General features: G+C 42.2%; 1 protein-coding gene across 1 annotated transcript; it reads left to right on the plus strand.

Moving 5' to 3' along the window:
• The first annotated feature begins 1,736 nt into the window (after nt 1-1,736).
• Nucleotides 1,737-24,077, plus strand: LOC131739350 (mitogen-activated protein kinase 1). Its single transcript, XM_059032780.1, has 9 exons — nt 1,737-2,198; nt 15,096-15,278; nt 16,848-17,037; nt 17,377-17,493; nt 18,016-18,130; nt 18,759-18,890; nt 19,596-19,705; nt 19,898-20,025; nt 20,550-24,077. Exons 1-8 carry the CDS (start codon nt 2,065-2,067, stop codon nt 20,012-20,014), a joined length of 1,098 nt encoding a protein of 365 aa, XP_058888763.1. The 5' UTR covers nt 1,737-2,064; the 3' UTR covers nt 20,015-20,025; nt 20,550-24,077.
• The last annotated feature ends 1,345 nt before the right edge of the window (nt 24,078-25,422 follow it).

The raw sequence follows: 25,422 nt of genomic DNA on the forward strand, positions 1-25,422 counted from the left end.
TTTGATGAAGCGGGGGAATTAAGTTTAGACGAGGGAAACAGAAGATTTTTTTTTTTCAATAAGACCAAGATCTTTCCCATTTACGCAGAAACATTTGAAATGCGCAGAAAGATTAACTATGAAAGAGCTATAAATATATTACATGTTCTATGACCGCTTTTCTGTGTATCTAAAAGAAGTACTTCCAGAACCACCGATTCGGTTTGTTTGATACTTTGACAGCCATTCCTTGCGAGGGGAGATAGATAGACTGCACTGGCTTGGAACTCCTTCCTTAAAAGCGCTTCTGTATAGCACTGTGGCTAGCTGGGTTTGCACCAGCTGGGACCCCTGTGACACACTGATATGGTGGTGAAGTTTGCTGTTTCAGACACGTGTGTACCCTAGACTGCACTGCTAGAGTGACCTAAATGAAGATACAGCAGAACTCTGGAACATGCATTGTAACCCTTTGCCATGTGCGGTTTTGAGTGCCAGTATCCGAAGAGAGTGACATCCTTCCAGGACCTGTCCTCTCGGCTGAATGACAGGAGTGTGCAGCAGCTGGAATGCAGATCTCATAGAGGAAGTGTGTTGCAGGCAGACAGTGGGAGATTCGAGTCATGTTTCCTGTGACACCATGAAGCAGCACATGCCGTTCTGAAAAAATACCAACCGAGAAAAAAGAAATGGCAGCCTTTCGGATTGTATCAAGAAAAAAGGGGGGAGCACTTATATTTGTACTCTCCCTTCTGCCCACCACTCAACCATCCACGCAAGCTGCATTTCCCAGAGGGGTGTCTAGTGAACACGCGAATAAATCTGACAGCGCTGCATTAACAGCGTTTATTATTCAAGACATTGTTCCAGGCCAGGCGTTTGATTCTGCGTGTGCCTTTTTTTTAACTCAGTAATTCTAGCAGTTCACAAGTCAAAGGTTTGGTGGCCACCGAGGGGGTCACGATACGTATCACGATGTGCAGGTTGCCCACGCGTGTATTGATACCACCCACGACCTATAAAACGCAGGTATTCTTCATCCCGGAGTCACTGCGCGAGCTCTGTTGTGCTGCTGGTCTTGTATCGCAATACAAACGATACACAGACTGCATAGCTGGAATAGCAGACGCTGCAATGGTGTTTATGAAACAGACTGCTGGGAGGTTACTGGGGCTGTACTGGTCTGTACTAGTTCCCAAGCTTCCCTCCCAAGAGAGGAGAGGCCGCAGTCTGTGGTGTTGGTCCTTCACACACGTTTTAAAAACCTCTTATATGTGAAAAGTTCAGCTCAGTGATAAAGGGTGGCATTTTAAAACCGTAGTGTATTGCATTGAGGTGCCAGCTTCTGTATTCTTCATCGCCTGATAAACACTGGAAACCTAAAAAGGCAACACAATTAAATACATAACTATCATTAAGAAACGCATTTCAGCTCTCAGTATACATTGTCGGTAAGTTTAAATGGGTAAGCATGTTAAGATTTTTTTTTTTTTCTCAAACATAACATTAGGTTAAGGAAAATTGGTCAAAAATGTGTGTTTAGCTGCACTTCAGTGCCCACGTTGATTCCAATTGATCGTGTTCCTAGATCTGCCAACACAATCACACGCTTCTTTTATTAGTTTCTTGCCATGTTGCGTGATGTGTTGTTTTCCAAAAAACAAATCAGTCATTTCAATTCATTTTCCCAAAAAAAACTGTTGAAGTGAACGCTGTTCCGAAGTAGCGCGCATGCTCATTCCGCGCCACACGCCTTCCTCCAGCATCCCCGTCACGTGGTTTACCGCAGGCCGTCACTTTTTTCTCTTTTTTTTTCTTCCCTCACTCTCGATTGCATTTCGCTCCCTCCCCGTTATTTCCTGCAGTGTCTCTCTCTGTCTCTTTGCAATCCTGCAGTTTGAGCGCAACTCACAAGTACAGCTGCAAAGAAACTGCAGACAACAAACTACCGTCGTTCGTGTTCCCAAGTCTTTTTTCTTCACCGAAAAGGGCTCCGGTAGAAGTTCAAGTCTCTACACTAAAACGCACACTGCTTTTCTGTGCTGTTAGTGCTAGTTGTTGGACTTGCGAAGGCAGCCAGTGAACATGGCGACTGCTGCGGCGGGCGGCGCTCCCAACCCCGGCTCCGGAGCAGAGCTGGTACGCGGACAGCCCTTTGACGTCGGTCCCCGGTACAGCAACCTGTCATACATCGGGGAGGGGGCCTACGGGATGGTGTGGTAAGTGATTTCATGGCTCTTCTGAAGCTGAACTGGTGTAATTTGCACTAAGATGCAGACGGCTCAGGATCCAAAGCAGATGTGGATGGGGGGGGGAGTAGCTGCATCCCCTCCCCAGCGCGACGCAGAGCATGCTTCTTCTGTAAGAACTTGTTGATCGCGCAGAGGAGCTGGCTATACGAAAGAAAAACACGCAGCGGTGTGTTTTACACCTACAGCTGGTTTACCTTGCCACGGTGTGCCTGGTGTTAGAGTAGACCGGAACGAACGTGGACTATTTGCACGGCTGCTTGATTATTACTGTGTACGCATCTCACATTGTTAGTTACTGTATGCACTTTCTATTGCTGCCTGTGCATTGTCAAAACTTGGTTTCTTTTTTTCATTTTACTAAAATGGAGCAGTCAGTCTTTTGCGCTGCTCTGGTCACTCCTTTTCTTCAGTCCGTCGGCTCTCGACTCGGTAGTGCTGTGTTACTACCTGTAGGGGGGGGGGGGGGGGGCACACACCACTCTGAAGGAATGGCTGTTTGTCAGGCGAGGAGGTGTGTTGTGTTTGCATAATGTCTGTATTGTTTGTTTCCACAGTCCAATGTCACTTTCAGAACGACTGCTGATAATTTTTTTTTTCCTTTATGGAACAACTGTGTACATGAGCTGTGATGTATGTATTAGGCCTATTCACTTAAGATACAATGTTACATACATGTTACATACATGTTGCTGCTGTGCAAACCATAGCCACACATTATTATTATTATTATTATTATTATTATTATTATTATTATTATTATTATTATTATTGATGAATGTCTCAAATGCTGATCTTCTTGCCCATGCTTGAGTTAATAAGCCCTGGAGTAGGTTTTTACCAAGCTGAATGGTGCAGATTTAAAAGTCTGTTGTCCATAAAGTATGTATATATATATAGGAATTTGATACAGAAACGTGCATTGCCAGTTACACTGAATGGTTAAATAGCCCAAATCACTGTAAGGCGTCCAGACATCTACTACTGTACCAGTACAGTAATGGAAAAACAGAGCCACTAATTTCCAGAGCATTTTGGTAGTGAACGATGGGTCTTTTCATTCATGCCTGGTGTTGTACAGTAAAGCCCCGCCTGTGCGTCATCCATTTACCATGGCATATAAATGAAAATGATCTTTAAATAATAACTCGAACCCTTCCTGCACATGTGTGTTGATATTGGCAACAGCCGGTTCAGACACGCTGCTTTATCTCAATGCGGAATCGCCCTTTCACTGTAGAGTTCATTAGGAGAGGCGACAGGTGTAAAGCCAGCTAGAACTGGCTATCTCATTCCAAGTGAATCTCAATCCCTCATGATGAAGTTCAGTGTGATTTGTGCAGGCCTAGTCCCTGAAAGACCCAGCCAGGAATTAAAGAAGAGAGACTGGGGGAAGAAGTTTTAGTCTGACCTAAAGAAAAGGCTTCTAACTATATTAATTGCCAGTACTCAGTGTTCAACCAATCAGCACTAGCTGTAAATGAACTGTCTAGATAAGCAGTGCAATGAAATCGATTCTTTCAATAGACAAATCGTCTGTTATTGATTTGGCTTGCCAGTTATTGGGTGTTTTCACTTCTAAGCTTGGAGTCCTTTTAAGAAGCGTTTGTATTGATCTTGCGTTGGTGAACGCACACATTCGGGCGGTTTGGGATTACAGCAGATAACCTCTCATCACTGTGCAGTTTGAGTGGAGGCAGTGATACGATATTCCAGGGATGAAGCAGCCTGGTTATTATCACAAGCCCACCGTCATGAAGAACATGAGTGTGTTTCTGTAACTAAGGCTGCCATTTCCAAAGTGAAATGAAATCGAATGGATTTGAAACGGCGAGCAATGATCATGTCATTAAAAATGACAATGTGCAAGGTGATTGCTGATCTTTATAATCATTCCTGCCGCACCTGTTCTTGTTTTACATTGGAGTTTAATAACACTATTTATATATTATAAAGATTGCACATTGCAGTGTAGAGTGCATGTACTGCACATGGTGATTATGTAACAAGTTATTAATGTGAGGAATGGGAGCTATTAGCTGCCTGGAGTCTGAATGGGAGCTCAAAGCAGTCACGCATGCCGCTGTGTTCAGACATCTTACGCACATGATGTCTTTTGGGCCAGGATTAAGGGTTGGTTTTTCTCTGGTTTCTTTACAGTGGTCTTGGAGCCACTTTATGGCCAGCAGAGTGTGTTTTATTACATGGGAGTTTAGTTAATAGTAATACATGTAGGTTGACCTTGCATAGCTGTAATTGTATTGAAATATATTATTAATGATAAGCAGACCAACAGAAGTCCTGTTAGCATCTACTCCAGGTACGCTGGGGCTGCATATTTCTCTTTTCTTTATTAAGATCAATTGAAAATGACACTTAGGTTTGAGTTTTAGTGCAGTCTTGTGCTCAAAAATGCATGCAATTTAAGAGTGAAAGGACAGCATGAAACTAATTCCAGAAAGTGTGATTGGTGCCGTATTTCTGTGCCCAGACATCTCCTTCATTAAGTCGTGCCTTCTCGTGCTCGCAGCCTTAGACTGCATGCTTTTGGTTGGTTCAAAGAAGGCTCAGGGTGCTTGTATCTGCAGTGTAGTGCTATTGCTAACATTGCCTTGTACTGTACGATGCCTCCAAGGCGTTTCACTCGCCACTCTACAGTACTTTACCCATATACCCCGAGCTCTGTTTATTTTAAATACCATTTTCTAAAATGTAACATGAAAACGCACATTCAGTAATAGCCTTTGCAAACAAACCACGTGTACTGTAGCAGTCCTAGGTGCTGTATAGAGTGTGCAAAAGGATGCATAATGATCATTCCTCCTGGTTCAGTCCCTTTTTATTCTAGACAGTGTGTGCTGTGAATGTTTGCAGTGGACTGTGTGCTTGCACAGTGTTAAAAATGCATTGATTTAAAATGCTGCGTTTCCTTTCTTGCTGGTCCATCTCAAAGCATGTTGAGCCCTTGCTGATGTTTCTATGTGTTACTGTGAGCTCCCCGGGCTGGTGTCTGTTCCATGGGTGAGTGGAATGACAAAGTGAAAGTAACCCTTCTGGAATTCCTGTGCAAGCTTCTACCAGCCAGGACAATGCCAGACATCCCATAACAGAGCTCATAGCAACAGCCTTCCGTTCATTTCATCTTGTTTAAGCTTGTATCCATTTTGTGGAGTGAATCTCGCTGGTGAAACAGGCATTTTGCTTTTCAGTTGAAATACTGAAAGAAACCGAATGAATAAATTCAACATGCAAGACAAAGTCTTTTTCAATGTGCTAGACTTCTAGTCGAAACATTTGTCATTGAAAAGTTTCTTTTACTTTCTAAATAGTTGTGTAAATGTTAAAAAGCAAAAAATATTTAAATGTGTCACTTACAGTTGTGATAAATCTAACTTTGAAATGCAGCGTTGCTGTAAACAAAGCCTTTGCAACAGAATTTGAGGCACTTCATGCTTCAGTCCTTTATCATACGGGTTAGGGCTGCTTATCGGTGGGGTGGTTAGAGATGTCTGCAAAGTGAATTGCCACGGGATCTAGATGGACTGAGCAAGTGACTCTGCCTTAATAAATGCTGCGCGTTTGCATTATGCGTTATTGGGTTATTGATCGTGCAGATGACTTCACTGTCGCCCTTTGAAAGTGGAGATGCTCCCTTCTTTTGTGTTTGGTCAGCCTTTTCTTCTCCTGTTTCTTTGGCACGCGGTAACTCAAGGTGGACGTGTTGTTTTTGTGAAACCAGGAAGCTCAATTAGTAGTTTCCCAGTAGATTTCTGAAACTGAACAGTCAATAAAAAAGCGAGCATAAGGTTGTATATGTCGCCTTCACATTTAGTTATTCAGTACTTGATTCTTCTGAAGATGGGACCATACAGTGTTAGATGCATATGGCACACTTGCATTGTTAGCTACCATTAGCCTGTATATTGTCGTATTGGTAATAACCAGACGCAGCATTGCTATTTGAGTCCCTGTAACAGCCTAGCCCTTTCTGTGAACTGATCTGATCTTGTACTGCACTAAAGGAATGCAATACAATAAACCATTATTAAAATAAACAGGTTGTTATATTAATAGAGCAAACCCGAGACGAGGTCTTGCTGAAAACCAGCCTCTTCTCTCTGCAGCGTTTCTGCCAGGATCAGCCGGCTCGCCTCTCTGCATGTCGCTTCTACAGTATAAATCACTTCTGTGTGAAGAAAGCCCTCTGCCCGCCCCCGAGTGTTTACTGATTGAATATCTTGACCCCCCCCTCTCCCTCACTCCCCATGTTAATTGCTAGAGTTTCAGTAAGATGCCTTTCGGTGTTTATCCTCCCCCACCCCCTCCCTCCAGTGAGATGTGTTCACAGTGACTCTGTGTCCAGCCCATTGAAGCCAGGCAGGTTGAATAAGCAATGCGCTAATGGTTCAATTGAGAGCTGTGTCAGCTGTGGGCAGGTGATGGGGAGTCGATGGTTTCTGGTCGTAGTGCAGAGTGATCACCTATCCCTGGAAACTTGCTTTCTGTCCTACAGTAGGTACCTAGGATGCTTGTGACATTAACTGGGTCGACAGCTTTGTTTCTGACCCCAGTCTACCTGGCTTAGGTGATCCTTTCTGTTGTTGCTGTAAGAAATCAATTAGGATAAACAGTTGCTTCATGAATGGCTTAGTGAGGGGGTGGGGCAGTGCAGTGTAGGTTCTTGTAAAGACATGCTGGGAAAGGCTACCAGGAGACGAGTAGTATCATTTGTTCAGTGTTGACCTGGCTGGCTTGCTTTCATGCAGTCCGTAGCATCTTTAATAGCGGGTGCAGTAAGTAAGCAGACAGACCTGTTTTTGATCTGGATTTATTTTCTTCCCCTCCTGGTCTGCAAGGCCTGTTAGCCTGGGAATTGGACAGTAGTGTTTCTCCCAGGCTTGCCTGCTGTAGACTTCGCAGTGTGTGCACTTCCAGGCTGTTGCCACATTGCTCAGATTAGAACAGTAAATAATTTGATGGGTTCTCTAGTTTGGGGAGCTGTATTTATTGCTCTTGAGTTCTTCAGCAGCACAGGGTATTATCTAATCAACGCAGAATAAGAATAAAAGGTGCCACATTCATGAAATGCAGTCTGTAGCCTGCAGTACCTCTTGTGATGTCACTCCTCGACATACACAGATTGATATTTTTCTGCAGGGTTGGGAAGTGATGAGCTTTGGAGAAGCCGGCAGGGCACAGTAACCTGTTGTGTGACAGTGCTTTCTGGGTTACTGTCAGACCCTAAGCTGTGTGGCAGTGCATGACCTATTGTGCAGAGAGAGAGAGAGAGTGTGTTTGAAACAGCTTCTTTTTGTTTTGTGGTTTTATTACAGGAGCTTCTGTTCCAAACCGTTAACCAGTTATTAAACAAAGCTTGTTCCTGCGTCCCTAACGCACAGCACTGTACTTGCTTATAACAGTGCTTCGTGTGAGAATATTTCAGTGGCGGTTTAGATGAAACCACATTCTCTGACATTACAAGGTAGCTGTGATGGTGTTGTTTCTTTAGCACGGTATAGTTAGGAAAGTACTGTTTCCTCTTTGTTTCCTTCAGTGGCAGGACAATCAGAATTTGCAAGTAACAGACTGTATGTGGCAGGTAACAGCATGTTCAGTAAACACCCTGTCTTCACAATATACATTATTATTATTATTATTATTATTATTATTATTATTATTATTATTATTATTAACAAGTTTTCAAAAAAGCTACCTGCTGTATTTGAGCAATCCATTCCCACATCCTTACATCCTTTTTTTTTTCTTCCCAGTTTGGAGCTGGGAATTGGGTTTAATGGGATTGGAGAATGTTAAAAACACGGATTCCTCCGTCCACACCCTATTGAATTCAGCATGGGTTCTGTAAACTCTATTGGCATGCGAACTCTGTTTAAGATGACCGACTAGGAGCAGGACTGTAGCTTGACCTCACTCACTGTCCCAGACGTCATCCTGTTTGACCCACTATAGCAATGGGCAGGGGGATGAGTTATCAGAAATAATATCTGCCATTTGAAATGCCTAGCTTTGAGTACCCAGGCCTGGCCAACATAAAAGAGCTCTTTCATGTATATTTATATGCGCAGTATCAAAGAGCACCTTTACAGCTTGTGACCCTTGAACCTCCTTTTGTTTTTTTTTTGGTGGGTTTTTACATTTGGCTGCTAATGCTGACTGCTTCGTGTTTGGCTGTGTTACAATGCCCAGGCTTTCTCCCAAGCCTTCCAGCGCAGATCTCGTTCCTATGGCAGCCATTGCATGACTGACGTCAGAGTCTCAAAATAGACCTAATACACATTACTGCAACTTTACAAAACTAGAACCAAACAACTCCATACATGACATAACCGCCCCGCCCCCTGGAATAGATTCTAGCTGTATTTTCAGTTTATATTCTGCTTTCATGCTTGCTCGACCAATGCAGCAGTACTTGATCTGCTTTTTGATGAGTGCTAGATGAACTGGGGGGTGGGGCGCTGTCATAACCTCTGTGCAGGTGTAGCTCCTAAAGCACTGGATGTAGTTTATGGCTTTTCTTTTTTTTTCACGATGCTGATCGCTCCTGTTTTACAGCCGAGGGAGGGAGGGTGGGGTGGGGTGGGTGATTGGATTGGCATCGTTGCAGCATGTTGTGTAATATCTCTTTCTTGCTGCAATAAGCCAAGTTCTAAAGCCAGTTTCCGCGGAAACAAAGCTGTTCCTGTCTCTGCAAACTGCCACCACTGCAGTGACTGCAATACAGGATTCTGTTTCTTGGTTCAAGAACAGTACATTAGTGGAAGATGAAGAAGGAAGCATCGAAAACCAAGCCAAGTCGTCAAACGTTACTGTTCAACACACTCTCTGGTTTCATGAGTACCAGTAACCTGGTGCTAGGAATTAAAAAAGGATCAGTCTTTTATTGTATGCAATAAAGCTTTCTTAAATTGTTAAATTGTGTGTCATTTACACACACACACATGCACCACCCCCCCCCACCCACACACACACACGCACACTGACACACACGCACACACACACACGTGTTACCATGGCTTCCATTGTACATATAGCGTCATTTCTGTTATCTACACAGATTTCTATATTTCGCGGGGACTACTTGGCATGCTTCCATTACTGTGCTGTTTAAGTACCGTGCTGACACGGTATGGAAATAGTGATGGTGGAAACAAGGTGTTTGTTTCTGAGCAGTATTTGTTCCACAGCACTGACTGATCCCACATATGGTGATGCGTCTTCAGCAGTGTTCTTTATCATTGTTGAAATGTAGCGGTGCTGATTCCAATGCTTCGGAAATGTTCCACAAAGCGGTCTGCTAAAAACCGTTTCATGTTTTTCATTCTTGTACACTGCAGTTATACCTCCTTTCACTCTCTCACACACACACACACACATATCTATCACACACGCGCGCGCAGAGATAACCTCCTTGATGTTACTGTACTGTAGTTTGATTGATGAGCAATACAAAGTTAGGTTGCAGAGATGTACTGCCACATGGCCCTTAGGAATGCATCAGGTAATATTTGTATGCTGTACAGACTATTAAAGGCATTAAATCCAAGTGTTTCACAGTGCACTATGTGCCAACAGCTTCAGATCCTTCAGCTGGCACTGCAGCTATTCATAGACACACTTTGCTTTTAATGCTGTGCCTCCGAACTCGGAGCTCAATCTCTTGCTGATGTTGCCTTGACAACCAGGATCTAAGGGCAGTGTTCTGTATTCAGGGGGGCTGCAGTAGGTAGGTGGCACAGCCTCTTGTGCGCGTAACCTCAGGAGGCCTGGGTTCAATGCAGTTTCACAGATGAAGTGGGTTTGGAGGTTTCACCCTGGCGCTTGGTGAACAGGTGTCCACGCTGACGCTGCATCACAGAGCCATCGCCCGGTTCAGCGGAGAGGGTCTGGACAGTGTGCTACAGGAGCGTGCGTGTCCTTGCAGTCTATTGTATTGAATGTTTACCGCAATGGTTATTGAAACGAGCTCATTGCACTCCGCAGTGTTATTGATTTTTATCCTCTCTGTACACGGCACGCTGGCATTGCAGCTGATTGTTGTGAGCTCAAGATCAACAGGACGGTTGCTGTTTCTGCCTGTTGATTTTATTCATGTGTTTTGATTCTAAAGGTTGCCACAATTCACCTAGTTACAGTAGTGCCCTGAAGGCAGGTTACAATTGAATGCATCTGCAATACCCCTGCGTCTTTGATTCTGTGCCGTAGCTGTGGTGAATTAAGGCTAAATGCAGCTAAAATGTGTTCCTGTCGTGTGTGTTGAAATATACAGCATTCCCAGATGTTTCTTTGTTGATTGTGAATGTTTCCTTTCCAGCCAGAAGAGCTTTGGTAGACCAGGAGTCTGCAATCTAAACTTTCTAAATGGTTTCTGTAAATGTGAATATTGTAAATATGTTACTATCAACGCCTACGCAGTGCAGTCTGTGTAACCCATTGTGGAGCTGTGAAGACTGCTGCAGTATCACAGGCAGGCAGACTGCAAGGATTTCCAAACACTTTTGCAGCTCCAAAACATTTCAGCTCAAAGGGCTCGATTGTGCAGCTCTGGGCTGTACTTCAAGGCTGCCTGCGTACTGTAGACAGACCTGCATCCTTCTAAGGGCTGCTGGAAGCCAGCAACATACCGTAACAGTTACACTGAGGTTTGGAAAACATGACTGGTGGCTCTCTGTTTGACTGGCTTGTTTTAATTTGTGTTTTGATGTGTAATGCATGTTTGAATTGAGTGGAGATTGAAGTGATTTGCGTCTCTGAGGAGCAGCTGTTGTTTCTGAAGTTTTTATGTGTGCCTGGCAGTGCCAACCCTGTGCTGCTGTACTGTGCAGTATGGTTGCTGCTGTGCAAAAACGTATGGAGAGTTTGATGCCTTTCCATTTCTGCATCCCCATAGTTCCTTTAGACGGAAGCTTTTATGAATGAATAGCGAATGAACAAGCACATACCCAGTGATCAAGTACCGGGGGAAGGGAGTACAGAGAGAAACTGTTGTACAAGGTGATCTCTTGAAATCCCTGTGTGCTAAAAATGGCATTTTAATAACAGTGCTTGAAGATGTCAATCTGTTAGCAGTGGAGGAGTTCACTGAATGCTGTTGCTGTGAATTGCAGGGTGCCTGTGTGAGTGCATGACAGCATTGGGGCTGGGTTTTCAAAACCTGGATTACAGTGATCCGGATTTTGTAATCCTTTATTTTGGGATAGAAATTACTTGTGACTGTGACCCTGAGCAAGTCACTTAACCTCCTTGTGCTCTGTCTTTCGGGTGAGACGTTGTTGTAAGTGACTCTGCAGCTGATGCACAGTTAACACTCCCGAGTCTCTGTAAGTTGCCTTGGATAAAGGTGTCTGCTGAATAAACAAATAATAATAAAAGTACATTTCTGTCCAAACTCTTTGGAGCACACTGCCTTCTGTATTTTAACTTGCGAGTGTGGGGCAAACCCTCAACAATGTAGTGTTTCTTTCCTAGCACTGTACTGACATTGTTTTTTTGGTGTTTGTACTTCTGTTTGGTTTAAAAAAGAAACTAAATTAAAATGCATTTGCCAAACTGATTTAAACAGGCTTCCTACTGAAAAGTACACAGGAAAAAAACTAAAAAAAAACTAAAAAAGCAGGTAACCTGATTGCAAAGGCTTGCACGTCATCTCCCCTGAATATACATGATGTGATCTTTGTGAAGCGCAGACGAGGCGGAGAGACCTCCCTGTAAGAGCTCTAGTCTTTTCATTTCATTTACAGTGAGGTAAAGAGGCAGTGTTAACGTCTTTATTTTCAAGTTCACTGTCTGCTTTGGGTGCATCGGGTATTCATGTGGTCGTGATTTCCTTTCGTGTGTCAACGTGTGCAGTAACGGGCAGCAATCTTCAAGCTTCACTGCAATCGACTGTACAGAGTTCTGCAAATGTTAGTGGAGAGGGAAGGCAATCCCCCTTTAAATTTCTGCTTTGCTTCAGGAGTTTATGAGAAGCCATGTTGTAGTGCAAGTAATAGCTAAAGCATGCGCTGTTGGCTCACAGAGAGGCTGTAGCAGCAGGCACAGAAGACTACAGTATAGAAGAATATAGTAGCATTGAATCTCTATTGCATTGACTCTCATCAGGTTCTTCTATGGTAAAAGGCAGGTTGCAGCACGGGTGGTAACAATATACGTGAAAATAAACACCAGTCCTGACGAAAGCGCACTGTGTGAAGACCTTTCAATAACAGAGACTAATTATAGCATCACAGTGTGCTCCAGAGTGCTGCCATTTAGTGTGGCTGCTTCAGATGTGGACAGTCCTCTAGCCTGATGTATCATTCTCTCTGTAATAAAGAAGCTAGGTCTACAATAACGCAGAGTCTAATCGAATCAGAATAGTAAACCCTGGAGTGGATAGCGCTGCTCTGTGGGGCTGGGGTGGGGCGATGCCGAATCCTCCACCACCCAGATACCTCTGATCATTCCAGCACAGGGTGGGTAACAAATATTGTTTGCAAGAATGATTCTAAAAAGTTTTCAAAAAAACTAGTGTCCAACAAACAACATTTGAGCCAAATACTGTCTTTCGACAGCATAGACATTGCAGTACTGCAGTCATAGATTGTATGAGCCATTTTAATGGCATTATTTCTTAGACTAAATACTACAGAAACTAAGTAGGTTATTATAAATTATAGTGCACTAAAAGATAAATGAGGTTGCGTATGTTTTTCGTGATCGGATAGGAATCTGTTTGTCATCATTGTGGTTTAATGATGCAACACTGATAAGGATTCAGCAACAGACTGTTTACTTGTTGCCCTTGTTTTAGCAAGCAAGATGTAATTCGGAAACTAACAGAGCATATTCTAGTAGCATTGCAGCTTGAACCTGAGCACCCCTGAGCAGGCACCACACACACATAGAGCCCTCGCTGATAAGATCTGTATGAAATCCAGCCGCTCAGCGGATTATACCCACATGCAATCCAAAACATCAGTAGGAGTCTGTGATACAAAGTATAGAAGGGTCCATAAAGGTAAAAACGGATCCACAAAAGGAATTGAACTAACCACTACATCTACACGTTTCATTGCTACAGTACTTGTGTCCTCATTCTCAGTGCTTGGCAGCCCCTCGATTACAGTTTCACTGATACAGTGGGTTCCAGGTGTACTGCAAGTCGACAGTGGCAGGTGAACAGTGCTGTTGGTAGCCGCCAGTTTTGCACGCTGTTCAAATTCAGAGACACGCCCATTCTCACCTGCACTTGACCAAAAAGGATTTGAGCTTTGCAGAGCGTTTAGTGTTAGCATTACAAACATTATTACATTTTCCGTTGGTAGAATTGTACTGCGAGTTCAGCTCAGGGAGTTAAGGAGGTTGTGGTCGGTGGGGGTGAATTGTTAAGGTCAGTGTTTTCCAAAGCTAACACAAATACAGTTTCCCAATCGCACTGTGTGTGTGTGTGTGTGTGTGTGTGTGTGTGTGTAAACACACAGACACAAGCACCCTACACTATCATGTCTCATATACTATCAACTGTCATCATTCATTATATACATTTGTATATTATAAACTATACAGAAGATGTTCACATGTGGACAAATGTTCAGCTCCAATCACAAAAGGCTGCTTGTAATGTTTGCTGTAGATATTTTCTGGGCAGCATGCCTGATGAAATTACAGTGTGTACACTGTGTTAAATATTAACTGAAGTTTGCTGTGCTTGGGTCTCCTTGCCCTGCAGCTTTAGTAAAGGATTGTCAGTAAGGGTGGGGCCTGTCTCTGATTGCATTGTCTTTGGCTCATTCGTGCTGCTGCTGCTGCTCTGCACACATTGGCTGCTCTCCCAGTTATGAGGCGTCTGCAGCCAAAGACTTTGCGCTAACCCAGAATCCATTTATTTCAATTCTTCTTGAATGTTCCTGTAAGAAGCCAGTTGTCGTCAATGCTGGAAAGTGACGCGTGACACTTGAAAGAGATCCAGCAGTCGGGAGGGGTTATTGCTGTCTGGATTTCAAGGTGTGGGGGGCACACTTCCAAATCAAATGCAATCCTGCATGTCAATATAACTGACACGTTCTGCATGGCTACAGATGGCATTTGATTTAACAAAAAAAGGAAATTGCTGTGTTTTTTTTTCTTCCAATTTAATACTTGCATGAAGATGTAGAAGGATCACTTGGATGTTTGAAGAGTTCATTGAGCTGAATAATACATGAAATGGCAAACTTCAAGCAGAATCTAGTGTGTGACATTTAGGAGTTTTTGAACTGCAAGATCAATGACGTGCCGTGTCACAACACAAAGCCGCTGCCTGTGATTGCCTTGATCTGCCGGCTCAAACTTGTTCTGTTACTTTTTATTGTACTGTTTCAGTTTAAGACGATCCAAAAAGTATGTTAATGTTACAACATAATATAGTGTGCTTCATAATAATAATAATAATAATAATAATAGATATAACTGGTTCAAAACTAAAATCAATCCCTGTATTGCATTCCATTTATTTATTTTATTATTTATTATTATTATTATTTATTTCTTAGCAGACGCCCTTATCCAGGGCGACTTACAATTGTTACAAGATATCACATTATTTTACATACAATTACCCATTTATACAGTTGGGTTTTTACTGGAGCAATCTAGGTAAAGTACCTTACTCAAGGGTACAGCAGCAGTGTCCTCCACCTGGGATTGAACCCACGACCCTCCGGTCAAGAGTCCAGAGCCCTAACCACTACTCCACACTGCTGCTCTAATTTTTTTTTTTTAAGTTTGATATTTGATGTCGCTGGTTGTCATGGACAGGTACGTGGGGGGATGCTTTTGTTTCAAAATGCATGATTGATTTTGTTTTTCATTTTTCCGTTTTGTTTGTAGCTCTGCGTATGACAGGGACAGCAAGGTCCGAGTAGCCATCAAGAAAATCAGCCCCTATGAGCACCAGACGTACTGCCAGCGCACCCTGCGAGAGATCAAGATCCTGCTGCGCTTCAAGCACGAGAACATCATCGGAATCAACGACATCATCCGCACGCCTTCCATCCACCAGATGAAAGATGTGTATCCTTTTCCTGGAGCGGAACTGAAAGTCTGAAATTCCTTTTAAATGGAGCCAAAGACGATGAGCGGTGTTGGAACTGCACAGGCAGTTACAATGCAGACCCTCAAGGATCCCCTCTCAGGGTTTCTCTCGGTTGTGATTTTTTCTTTTTTATAATTTGCACATTCCTGCCCGCATGCATTCTCCCTTTGCTGTCACTTGTTGCTAAAATTCTCCAGCTCCTGCGAAATCTCATTGATCATTCTCTTAACAGGAGTTACCCAACCAGAATACATCTGGGTCTTTTTACTGCCCGTCTGTATCCATTAATAATAATTCAGATTGATCTCTACACACGTTTTGCTTTGTGACGAGACACAGCTTGCTACTTTAAACAACTAAACAGTCAAAGGAAAGGAAAGGCTGCATTGTGCTTAGCGTGGGTTTTGTGTACAGTTGCCCCCTCGATTTCATTACAAGTCTTTTTTTTAATGGAGATTTTAGTTGCATGGCCTTGTCTCCAGCTACTGCGTCACACTTGGCTCAGGATCCTTGCACACATTTTTGTTTTTCCAAAGTTCCTGTGACGTGCATCATAATGAAGCCTTTGCTCGCCAGCTCAGACAGAGGTTAAGGAAGGACAGAGCACAATTGCTCTTGTACCAGAGTTTCTTCATTTACTTGCTGCTTCTGTATTCTTCATAAAACACTAAATTGAAAGCGTGCTACCTTTTGAATTAAACTACTGCAATGCTGTTTTTATTTTATTAAATTGTCATAGCTGTCTGTACAGCAGCTTAATACATATAAGTGTCATATAATAAATACAATAATAATAATAACCTGCATAAATAATAAATATAATAGCAATCCTTAAATGTTATGCTAAAATACATTTAAAACCATGAAAACATGAATTCTCTTTGTCACAGTTTTTGTTGTTTTGGTACGTCTATACGGCTGCTATAAGGAAAGTGTTTAAATAGTGATCTACCATTGATAGGTCAAAGTGCGCCACACCCATATCCAAGGTTTTTCCACAGTCCTTAAGGACGTCTGAAAAGATAGGAAATGGATTTAGAAAAAACATTCTGGAAATTGCTTCATTAACTCAAGCTTGTGGTCTTGATTATTGTATCTGTTATTTGATTCATTTGCTAGTTGTTTTTTTTAATTAGGCAGATCAGGCTTCTTGTAACTCTGTGTACATCCATATAATTTACATACAGAATAATAGGTGGGCTGCAGTGTATTACAAGGTTATCATACTTCATGATGCAATCTCCAGAACCCTGAGATGCAATTATAACCTAAAGTAACTCACCACAGCCCCATTTTATTATGTATTTTAAAAAAATGTTTAGAATATATTGATCATCCTGTACAACTTGTGTTAATGAAGAGGTTTCTAATTGTAAAGCACAGTAAAACATCACAAGGGTATCTCTGCCAGTGGCAGTATCTGTTGTAACTCTTGCTCTTGGACGTTTCAGTGCTGGGGGAATGGTTAAAGATAATAGGTGTGGGAATTTCAAAACGGGACGACATGTTCAGTAACTCATTTTTGCTTGACTGAGATTCTTCTTCAGATATATTGTACAGGACTTGATGGAAACAGATCTTTACAAGCTCTTAAAGACGCAACATCTCAGCAATGACCATATCTGCTACTTCCTGTACCAGATCCTGCGAGGGCTGAAGTACATCCACTCTGCCAACGTCTTGCACAGGGACCTTAAACCTTCCAACCTGCTGCTCAACACCACCTGTGATCTGAAGGTCAGTCAATCAATACTTCACTCACAATGTGTTACCATTGGGACATCTTTTGTTGCGTTATTTGTCTCGTTTTAAGCATTGTCCGAGGCAGCGGTCATTACCTACTAGATAACTGACTACAGGCAAATGAGATCACTAACCTGCAGGTAACTACTGCTGTGTGAGGACATTACCACTCTTCTGTATTTTGAGGATCGAGTCTGATTTGAAACCTGCAGTTTTAAGGTGGGTTCAAAGATTGTGAAAATGTAAAGTGATTTGCTGAGTAGCTGGGTGAGGTTTCCAGCAAGTTTTAATAATGGTTTTAGATGCGACCGGCTAAAGGGGTTTTCCTTTCAGATCTGTGACTTCGGACTGGCCCGCGTTGCTGATCCGGATCACGATCACACTGGTTTCCTGACGGAGTACGTGGCGACACGCTGGTACAGAGCTCCTGAGATCATGCTCAACTCCAAGGTAGGGCCCACTGCTTTCCTACTGCTGCTTCCCATGGTGCCGGCAGGAGGGATTGAAGTCACGTCACAGTTTGAGCCCTTTCACTTGGAGCTTAAATCAGAGTTAGCTAAGCTTTCAAACCCCACAGTGCTCAAACTGAAGCTGGAGTCCTTGCTGTAGAGTAAACTCACAGTCAAACCCCACAGTGCTCAAACTGAAGCTGGAGTCCTTGCTGTAGATTAAACTCACAGTCAAACCCCACAGTGCTCAAACTGAAGCTGGAGTCCTTGCTGTAGAGTAAACTCAGTCAAACCCCACAGTGCTCAAACTAAAGCTGGAGTCCTTGCTGTAGATTAAACTCACAGTCAAACCCCACAGTGCTCAAACTGAAGCTGGAGTCCTTGCTGTTTATTGCGATGCCTGAAGGAAAGTTGGAAATACATGTATACTGTAGTTGGCTGCTGTGTTTCTGTTTATAGTCCAGAGGGGGGGTGTTGTCTTGTCATATTCTATGATGGGTGATGGGTCTTTGTCTGCTTGCAGGGTTATACCAAATCAATTGATATCTGGTCAGTGGGCTGTATTCTGGCTGAGATGCTGTCAAACAGACCTATCTTCCCTGGAAAACACTATCTGGATCAGCTCAACCACATTCTCGGTAAAGAAAGATACATTTAATACAATACTATCTTGAGGTTTTAGTGTGTTTTGAGCACTGCAGGTATGATGCTGCTTTGCTAAGAGCTGTTGAGCAGGCATGGCGGTGCTTGATTTTTCAAATGCATCACAAATACGTTCTGAATAGAATGCCTTCCCTTTGCATTGAAGGGTAGGACAAGAGAGCTGACCTTTAGGGTCATTCCACCTTGCACAGATGACATTTCTAGGGAGGTGCTTCCTCTGTTTTGTGGTTGATAAAACATAAACCACATGTGAGACAGAGAAGAGTTCCAGAGTGCATTCGAAAGAAGAGCTGTGTAACTCGTACCCACCACATTTTGAGAACATGCCCATTTCTCTGACTGTGTGTGGGGGATGAGCCAAACAAGTGACGTCAGTATCATTTTAAAGCCTGTTTGAAAAATGTACATAAAGGGTTGAGCAGCCCACGCTGATGCACTGAGCCGGAATGATTAGTAAACTCACAGATTCAGAACAGGAAAGCTCTGTGCGTACAAGTTATGTGACTGAAATAAACATGCTTGTTTAAATCTAGCAGCTTGGCAGCTGCGGTTTTGTTGCGTGCGAGTTCTTTTGTATTTTCATGATGATCCTGTTCCTTTTAGGTATTCTGGGTTCCCCATCACAGGAGGACTTGAATTGTATCATCAATATTAAAGCAAGAAATTACCTGCTGTCTCTGCCACTGCGGAGCAAAGTTCCCTGGAACAGACTCTTTCCAAATGCAGATCCGAAAGGTGGGTCTCATCATTGTCCCTGTTGTCATTATCATTATCCTCATCAAGACGTTTGTGTTGGGGCTGTTCACTTGCATCCGCTCAGAGCGTGTGTCATACTGTGGATCAGTATCAGGAAGTTCCAGATCAGAGAGATTACCTATAGCTAATTTCCTGTGTAAAACCATTATCTCTGAACTTCTTTTGGCCCCTATGTTTTCAGTCCTTTAAGTACATCATAATGTTGTATTTATTTCTACAAATCCGACTGTCCATCTTAAGTTTTCATGTTATCAGTGTTCATTTTTTATTTATAGACTGGGCAGAAATAACTTTGTATCTTAATAATAATAATAATTAATCCCCACATTGCAGCGGCAAATTGTGGGACTATAGCAATGAGGTATATCTGTATTACAAGCACAATGCTATATTAATTTAAAAGGCTTCTCAATTTAAGTTCGACAAAAAAAAAAAAAAAAAACCAAAAGCAACATCCGTCACAGCCTGCCTGTAATGAAACCAGGTTTCCATTTCTACACGTGTTTTTATTAGGAGTAAAACCAAAGACGTTTCTCACTGGATTAAACTTCTTTAAATGTGTTTAGTTTCACTCAGGTTAGGGCGTGACAAGTTCAGGACGAAGGTGTTTTTTACGGTCTCACTTGCCTTCATGTTAAAGTGGAATTGTCTCCATTAACATCACCAACGTGTTCTCTATCCTAGCCTTGGATTTATTGGACAAAATGCTGACATTTAACCCTCACAAGAGGATTGAAGTGGAAGCGGCTTTGGCCCATCCCTACCTGGAGCAGTACTATGACCCGACAGATGAGGTACTTCACTATCACATTTCATGTGCTGTTGCTGCACCTGGACTTGCTGGGAAGCCTCCTCTGAACTGCTAGATTATTATTTTTTTACTCAGCTAGGGGATTACCCCTGAAGCAGTTTCTTGACTTGTTTTGAGCCTTCGTCTTCATCTTCTTCATCATCCTCTTCTTCTTCCTCTTCCTCTTCCTCTTCAGCCTGTGGCCGAGGCTCCGTTTAAGTTTGATATGGAGCTGGACGATCTTCCCAAGGAAAAACTGAAGGAAATGATATTTGAAGAAACCGCGCGATTCCAGCCTGCCTATCGGTCATAATTGTTCTACAGGTGAATACAAACAGAGCTGTGTTTGAGAAGTACAACGACACATCCACAGTGCTTTGACTTTCCTCACCCCAACCCACAGCCACCCTTCAATCACTGCCTGATATTGAGGGGCGAGCCTGGTGCATGATGCATGGCTTATTCCTAGCTAGGCATGCTGTATAAACATAATCTCGATTTTATGATTGTATAAAAAATATATTTTACTACTAATATATGATTTGTATTTGAAGATGCATGAGGGAGAGTAATTCTAGAGGTCATGGCTTCATTCTTTATCTGGCTTACCTGCACGCCTCTGGAAATGCTGTACTCTGCTTCAGCCCAGAGGGCACCATGCTTTAATGGGCATGTGCATCCCTTTGATTTCTACAGAGTCAGTGTCCCCTACATTACAATAAGCCCGCTGAGCCCCTGTGCGTTCCCTCTAGAGCAGGAGTACTCTGCGGAGGCATTGTGAATAGAGATGGATCTATATGTATATATCTCTGTTTGTCTGTATGAATATGAATCTGTTTTGTCCTCAGAGCTGCAGGCCTGGCCGTGTTCGGATGCTGTTGTTTCTCTTGCCAGCTTCTCCTCGGTGGTGTCTTGTGGTTCGTCTTGGCTCCCCGGCAGTGCCATCAGCTGTTTGTGGAGGACAGTCTCTGGTAGCTGTGTCTCCGAACGCTTACTCCGATCTCTATACATATTCACTAAACAGATCCGCTCCCTGCATGACCATCGGTCATATTAAAGAAGTGCATTCTCTGAAGAGCAGGCTGGCTGGCTGTCTGTCTGTCTACACTGGGGATTTCTAGGGTGTAGTAAAGTAAAAAACACTGTCACACAAGATAGATATTTCAAGTAAAAAGCTGTATTCAGAGGTTCCCTAAAATATACATACAAGAATTCTGATTTTTTTAACAAGCAGATCGAAGATGCCCCATTTAGTTGTACTATATTTATATTTGTACTTTTTCTAAAAACTGTTGGTAATAATAGTATTGGTATAGAAATATTTGACTTTGTAAGCACTTGACTTTATAAGCACTGCACTGTTAAAATAATGTACAGTATTTTTTACATTGCCCGTCCCTACCTAAAACAAGAAAAGCAGTGTCTGTACTGTGAGACGCTGAACACACGTCGCCACGCCAGCAGTGCTGAACTCATTTCTAAAAGCAGTGTCTGTACTGTGAGACGCTGAACACACGTCGCCACGCCAGCAGTGCTGAACTCATTTCTAAAAGCAGTGTCTGTACTGTGAGACGCTGAACACACGTCGCCACGCCAGCAGTGCTAAACTCATTTCTAAATGCTTTATATCCCTTATTTTAAACAGATTTTCATAGTCACCTAAAAACACACTGATAATACAGATGTGTGTTTTGAGATGGAATATAAATAATTCCCTTTGAACCCAAAACATGTTTAACACAGTAAGACTCCCTAGTCTAGGTGTGGAAAAATGTTCTTTTTTTAATTTTTTTTTTTTTTTTAGTAATCAAATGCTGCTTTGTGATAGTCCCAGTGCATGCACTTCTTTAATACTCTGGTCATTGCAAAGATAAAGACTATCATCATCATCGTCGTCATCATCATCATCATCATCATCATCATCATCATCATCATCATCATCATTTTGTAAAGGGGACATGCTCACTCACCTTAGCCTATCAGTCGGTGTACAAATGCCCAAACAATTGTCGACTTCCCTTATTAAGAGACAATAATAGTGTTCTATTGATTTAATAGGTTCTACTCGATGAATGTGGATGGAGCACTCCAGCTAGCCCCTGATTCCTTCATAGTCTTGCAGAGTTCACTTTCATCGTCTGTGGAATCGTTAGGCACAAAGTAACCCAGCAGCAGTTTTTCAATTTGTATATTCGGATGCAAAATCCATAACTGGGGCTTTTTAGTTTGAATCAATAAAACCAAATTACTTCCATATATAAATAAAGCAAGCACCCATAGCTGCTCATTTCTGCTTGCATTTCTAGATTATTATTTTTTTTATTTTTTTCTTCGCACATCGCAGTGATATGTAAGGCTTCAATGAGTCTGTCTCCTTCCATCTGTCATATGCAGTCAACATTTTAGTTTGATTATTTTCAGGCTGAAGGAGAACGGCCACGTCGCTAGCACTAAATCATGAATGAAATAACTTGTTCTCTTGCTATGGATTCTGCTGAGTATTTGTGGACGCGGTTGTACAGTGTTGGACTTGACTTGTTGTTCTCAAAGTCTTTCAAGTGTAGTGCCTCCTCTCTCCCTTTGTGGTCAATTTTCTTGCCTTGTAAAAAAAAATATATATAGGGACTGTGCCCTCGCATGACTGTTAAAAGCTTATTATACAAAGATTGTATAAGTGCCACACTCCTCTCTCATCGTGGGTAACCCTGTTGTAGCCACTCTGACTTGTGTTTGACTATGCTGTGCTCTTTTAGTGAAAATAGTGACGTTTATTACTACCTTTTTATATATTTTTTTTGGTTTAAAAAAAAAAAAAAAAAAAAGATTCATTTTTTTCTGCTCTCTTGCTTTTTCCAACAGTTTCACGGTCAAAGCTAAGTTGTAATTAAAATACCTGTTACAGATTAAACAACATGGTATACGATCCCAAGGACTCTTTGGACTTGAATCATATTGGTTGCCTGATTTTTGCTTTAAGCTGGTGTGTGTGTGTGTGTGAGAGTGACTACGAAAGTGCCTGCGATTTACAATAACCATTTTAAACATGGACATGTAGGCTAGCTAATGTATTTTATAGGGAGGGGTTATAAACAAATACTAAAATAGACCAAAAGATTTTCCCTGTGAACCCCCCCCCCTTTCAAAGAAAACACGCTTCCCATGAAGATACAGTGTTGCAGTTCTCAAGCGCCCGCAGCATTGTTCAGACTTGAAAGTGGTGGCAGTGTACGTGTAGCTGACAAAGTAACTTCATAAATCTTACCTGCTGTGCACTTCCCGTGAGCAGGTTCATAAAGAAACACACGCTGCAGTAAACGTGGATTTTCATTCTAGAAAATGATATTGTTTTACTGAGTACTGCAGGTTCCCACCACTGCAATGCCTATTCTGCCATTAATCAACCAGCTGCTTCTGCATCCCTATTCACGGATACACTTTACACACAGGACGCTAATTCTTGAAGTGAAGCAGTATCCCACTACCTGAAAGTAAGCAGATCAAACTCTCTTTGATACGGTGCCAGACAAAATGAATTTGCCACTTAATCTTGGGTAAATTCATAAGACATTAACACTTCCCTTTTTGCTTTGTCTTTTTTGTTTAACTGTTTCAGTCCCGAAATGTATGTTTGTCGCGCTGAAGAATAAACTCCTTTTTATTGAGCACACGTGAGAACAGGACAGACGGTGATTATTCTAGGAGTCCCATGAAGTTCCAGCGTGATTTCCGACAGCAGGTTAACAAGCATCACTAAGATAAGGCAGGACCTCAAGGGTTAAAGGAAGGTCTATGTTGTCACTAAATATTTTTTTTTTAACATTTTGATAAAGTGCACCCCAGCTTCTTTATAAAAAAAACTTGTAAGCAAGCATTGACTGGAGATTAGTCTTACAGTGCTAATATATAATGTACGAGTTTACAGTTCTGAAAAGGGTGGGTTGTGCTGCATCTTCTTGAAGCGCTCTGCCAGTTCTGTTGTGAAATAACTGGCTTACCTTGTTTAACTGGTCTGCATGATGCCTTCTTATTAGTCTTGATATTATGAGATTTCTAGCGCTGCTAATTATTTAGTGGGAGATCAGTTTTGATTGCAGTAATTATCTTCAATCTGTCTTTGTTTTCACAATACCAATAAAAAGTGTACTACCACAGCTATGTGACTGTTCTACGGTATATTGAGAACTTGCTGGAGAATAGATGGAGCGTTTTTTTTTAAATTTAATATTTCTTTTGGATGTTTCTGTAAACCTTTTTTTTATTATTCAATGAATGTTCTGTTTCTAGTGCATATTAATCTTGTTTGAAAAATAATTGTTTTCATGTATTAAATTAATACTGTATAAGTATGTAACTAATAGAGATTTTATTCACTACAAGCAACTGACGTTCGCGTCTGTGATTTCTGCTCGTGGTTGTGTCTTATTGGAGTGGATTAACATTCCAAGTTGAACACATGAAGGGGGGGGGGGGGATATGAATTCACACTTTAAACAACTGAAGCGTAACCTTTTTAAATTCTTTCCAGCTGCTGGGCCCACTGCAGTCCTTCATTCAATGCCATTTTCGCTGGTTTCAAAGTATAGTTTGTTTCACCACTTTACTATGACGTTCGACCCAGGAACCCCGGAATAAAGACGCTGCACCCCAATAGTGCTTTGTGCATTTTTCCATTTTTAAGAAAGAAAAGCAATGGACCTGGTATGAGCCTTCGCTTCAAACTGTCGTAGAACCAGCTGGGTTCAAATCGGCACGATTTGAATTGAAATCATTTTAAGATTGTGATTCTTTCCTGCAGCATGTTTTTGCAGTTTGAATTATTAGCGCACTAACAGATTGCTAGAAACGGCTCTGGTCTCCGGCTCAGTGGTAATACGAGGAGACATGCTGGACAGCACGAGCTGTGGTGACATTTAGACCTGTCTCTTAAAAAAAAAAAAAAAAAAAGAAAAAAAATAGAATTGACACTTTTTTTTTTTTTTTTACAATTAAAACAATTCCTCCAGGGTCTCCTTTGAAATCAGAGGCCCAAATTGAGCAGTGGGTGAGTGGGTGAGTGGGTGGGTGGGTGGGTGGTTGATTCCTCTTTGCTTTAAGACATTTCACACTTGAAAGAATGTGGAGACATGACCAGTGATACACCTACACTGCCTGGCTTGTGGAATCCCTTCTATATTGCTGATGAAAGAATGCATTTTGGCCAGGTGATTTCCGAATTCCCAAACTGGGATTCTGTGTCAACCTGAGGCTTACTTTCCAGTTTGTCTTAAGCTACGCAGGATTCCCAGCCGTTCATTTTAACATGTTCTTAATTCATTTAAAGTCTTCTCGGCTGTCTGAAGACTTTGTGTGCATAGGAAACCAAAAGATAAGCAGTTACCATATCATTGCACGCAATGCACGCGTTACTTTGAGAAGCAAGCCCAGCTATTTGATGCGTGAACCGCGTAGTAACGCTGGATACACAGTCCGATGCCATCATTCAAGACGTGCTCCTCATTAGGAAGACGAACACACACGGGTGTAATTGTGCTCTGAGGCGTGAGGATCTTCTCCTGAATCGAAAGGCCTCTCCGAGGGCCAGTTGAAGACCATGTTCTAGTTGTTCAGCTCTGACAGCAGTGTGTATAAAAGGACAAAGGTGGATAAGATGGGAGTTACAGGTGCCAACCAGGAATGTAATATTTCCTATGGAAGATCTACACCTTGAATGGAACTACCCCA

The sequence above is a fragment of the Acipenser ruthenus genome, chromosome 11, assembly GCF_902713425.1.
Source record: "Acipenser ruthenus chromosome 11, fAciRut3.2 maternal haplotype, whole genome shotgun sequence".
Classification (NCBI taxonomy): domain Eukaryota; kingdom Metazoa; phylum Chordata; class Actinopteri; order Acipenseriformes; family Acipenseridae; genus Acipenser; species Acipenser ruthenus.

What these genes read in the sequence shown, in the direction of transcription:
- LOC131739350 (XM_059032780.1), top strand. Translation starts at nt 2,065, where the DNA reads ATGGCGACTGCTGCGGCGGGCGGCGCTCCCAACCCCGGCTCCGGAGCA. An exon ending in GGGGCCTACGGGATGGTGTG is followed by an intron (nt 2,199 to 15,095) that starts GTAAGTGATTTC and finishes TTTTGTTTGTAG; the next exon opens with CTCTGCGTATGACAGGGACA. An exon ending in AGATCATGCTCAACTCCAAG is followed by an intron (nt 17,494 to 18,015) that starts GTAGGGCCCACT and finishes GTCTGCTTGCAG; the next exon opens with GGTTATACCAAATCAATTGA.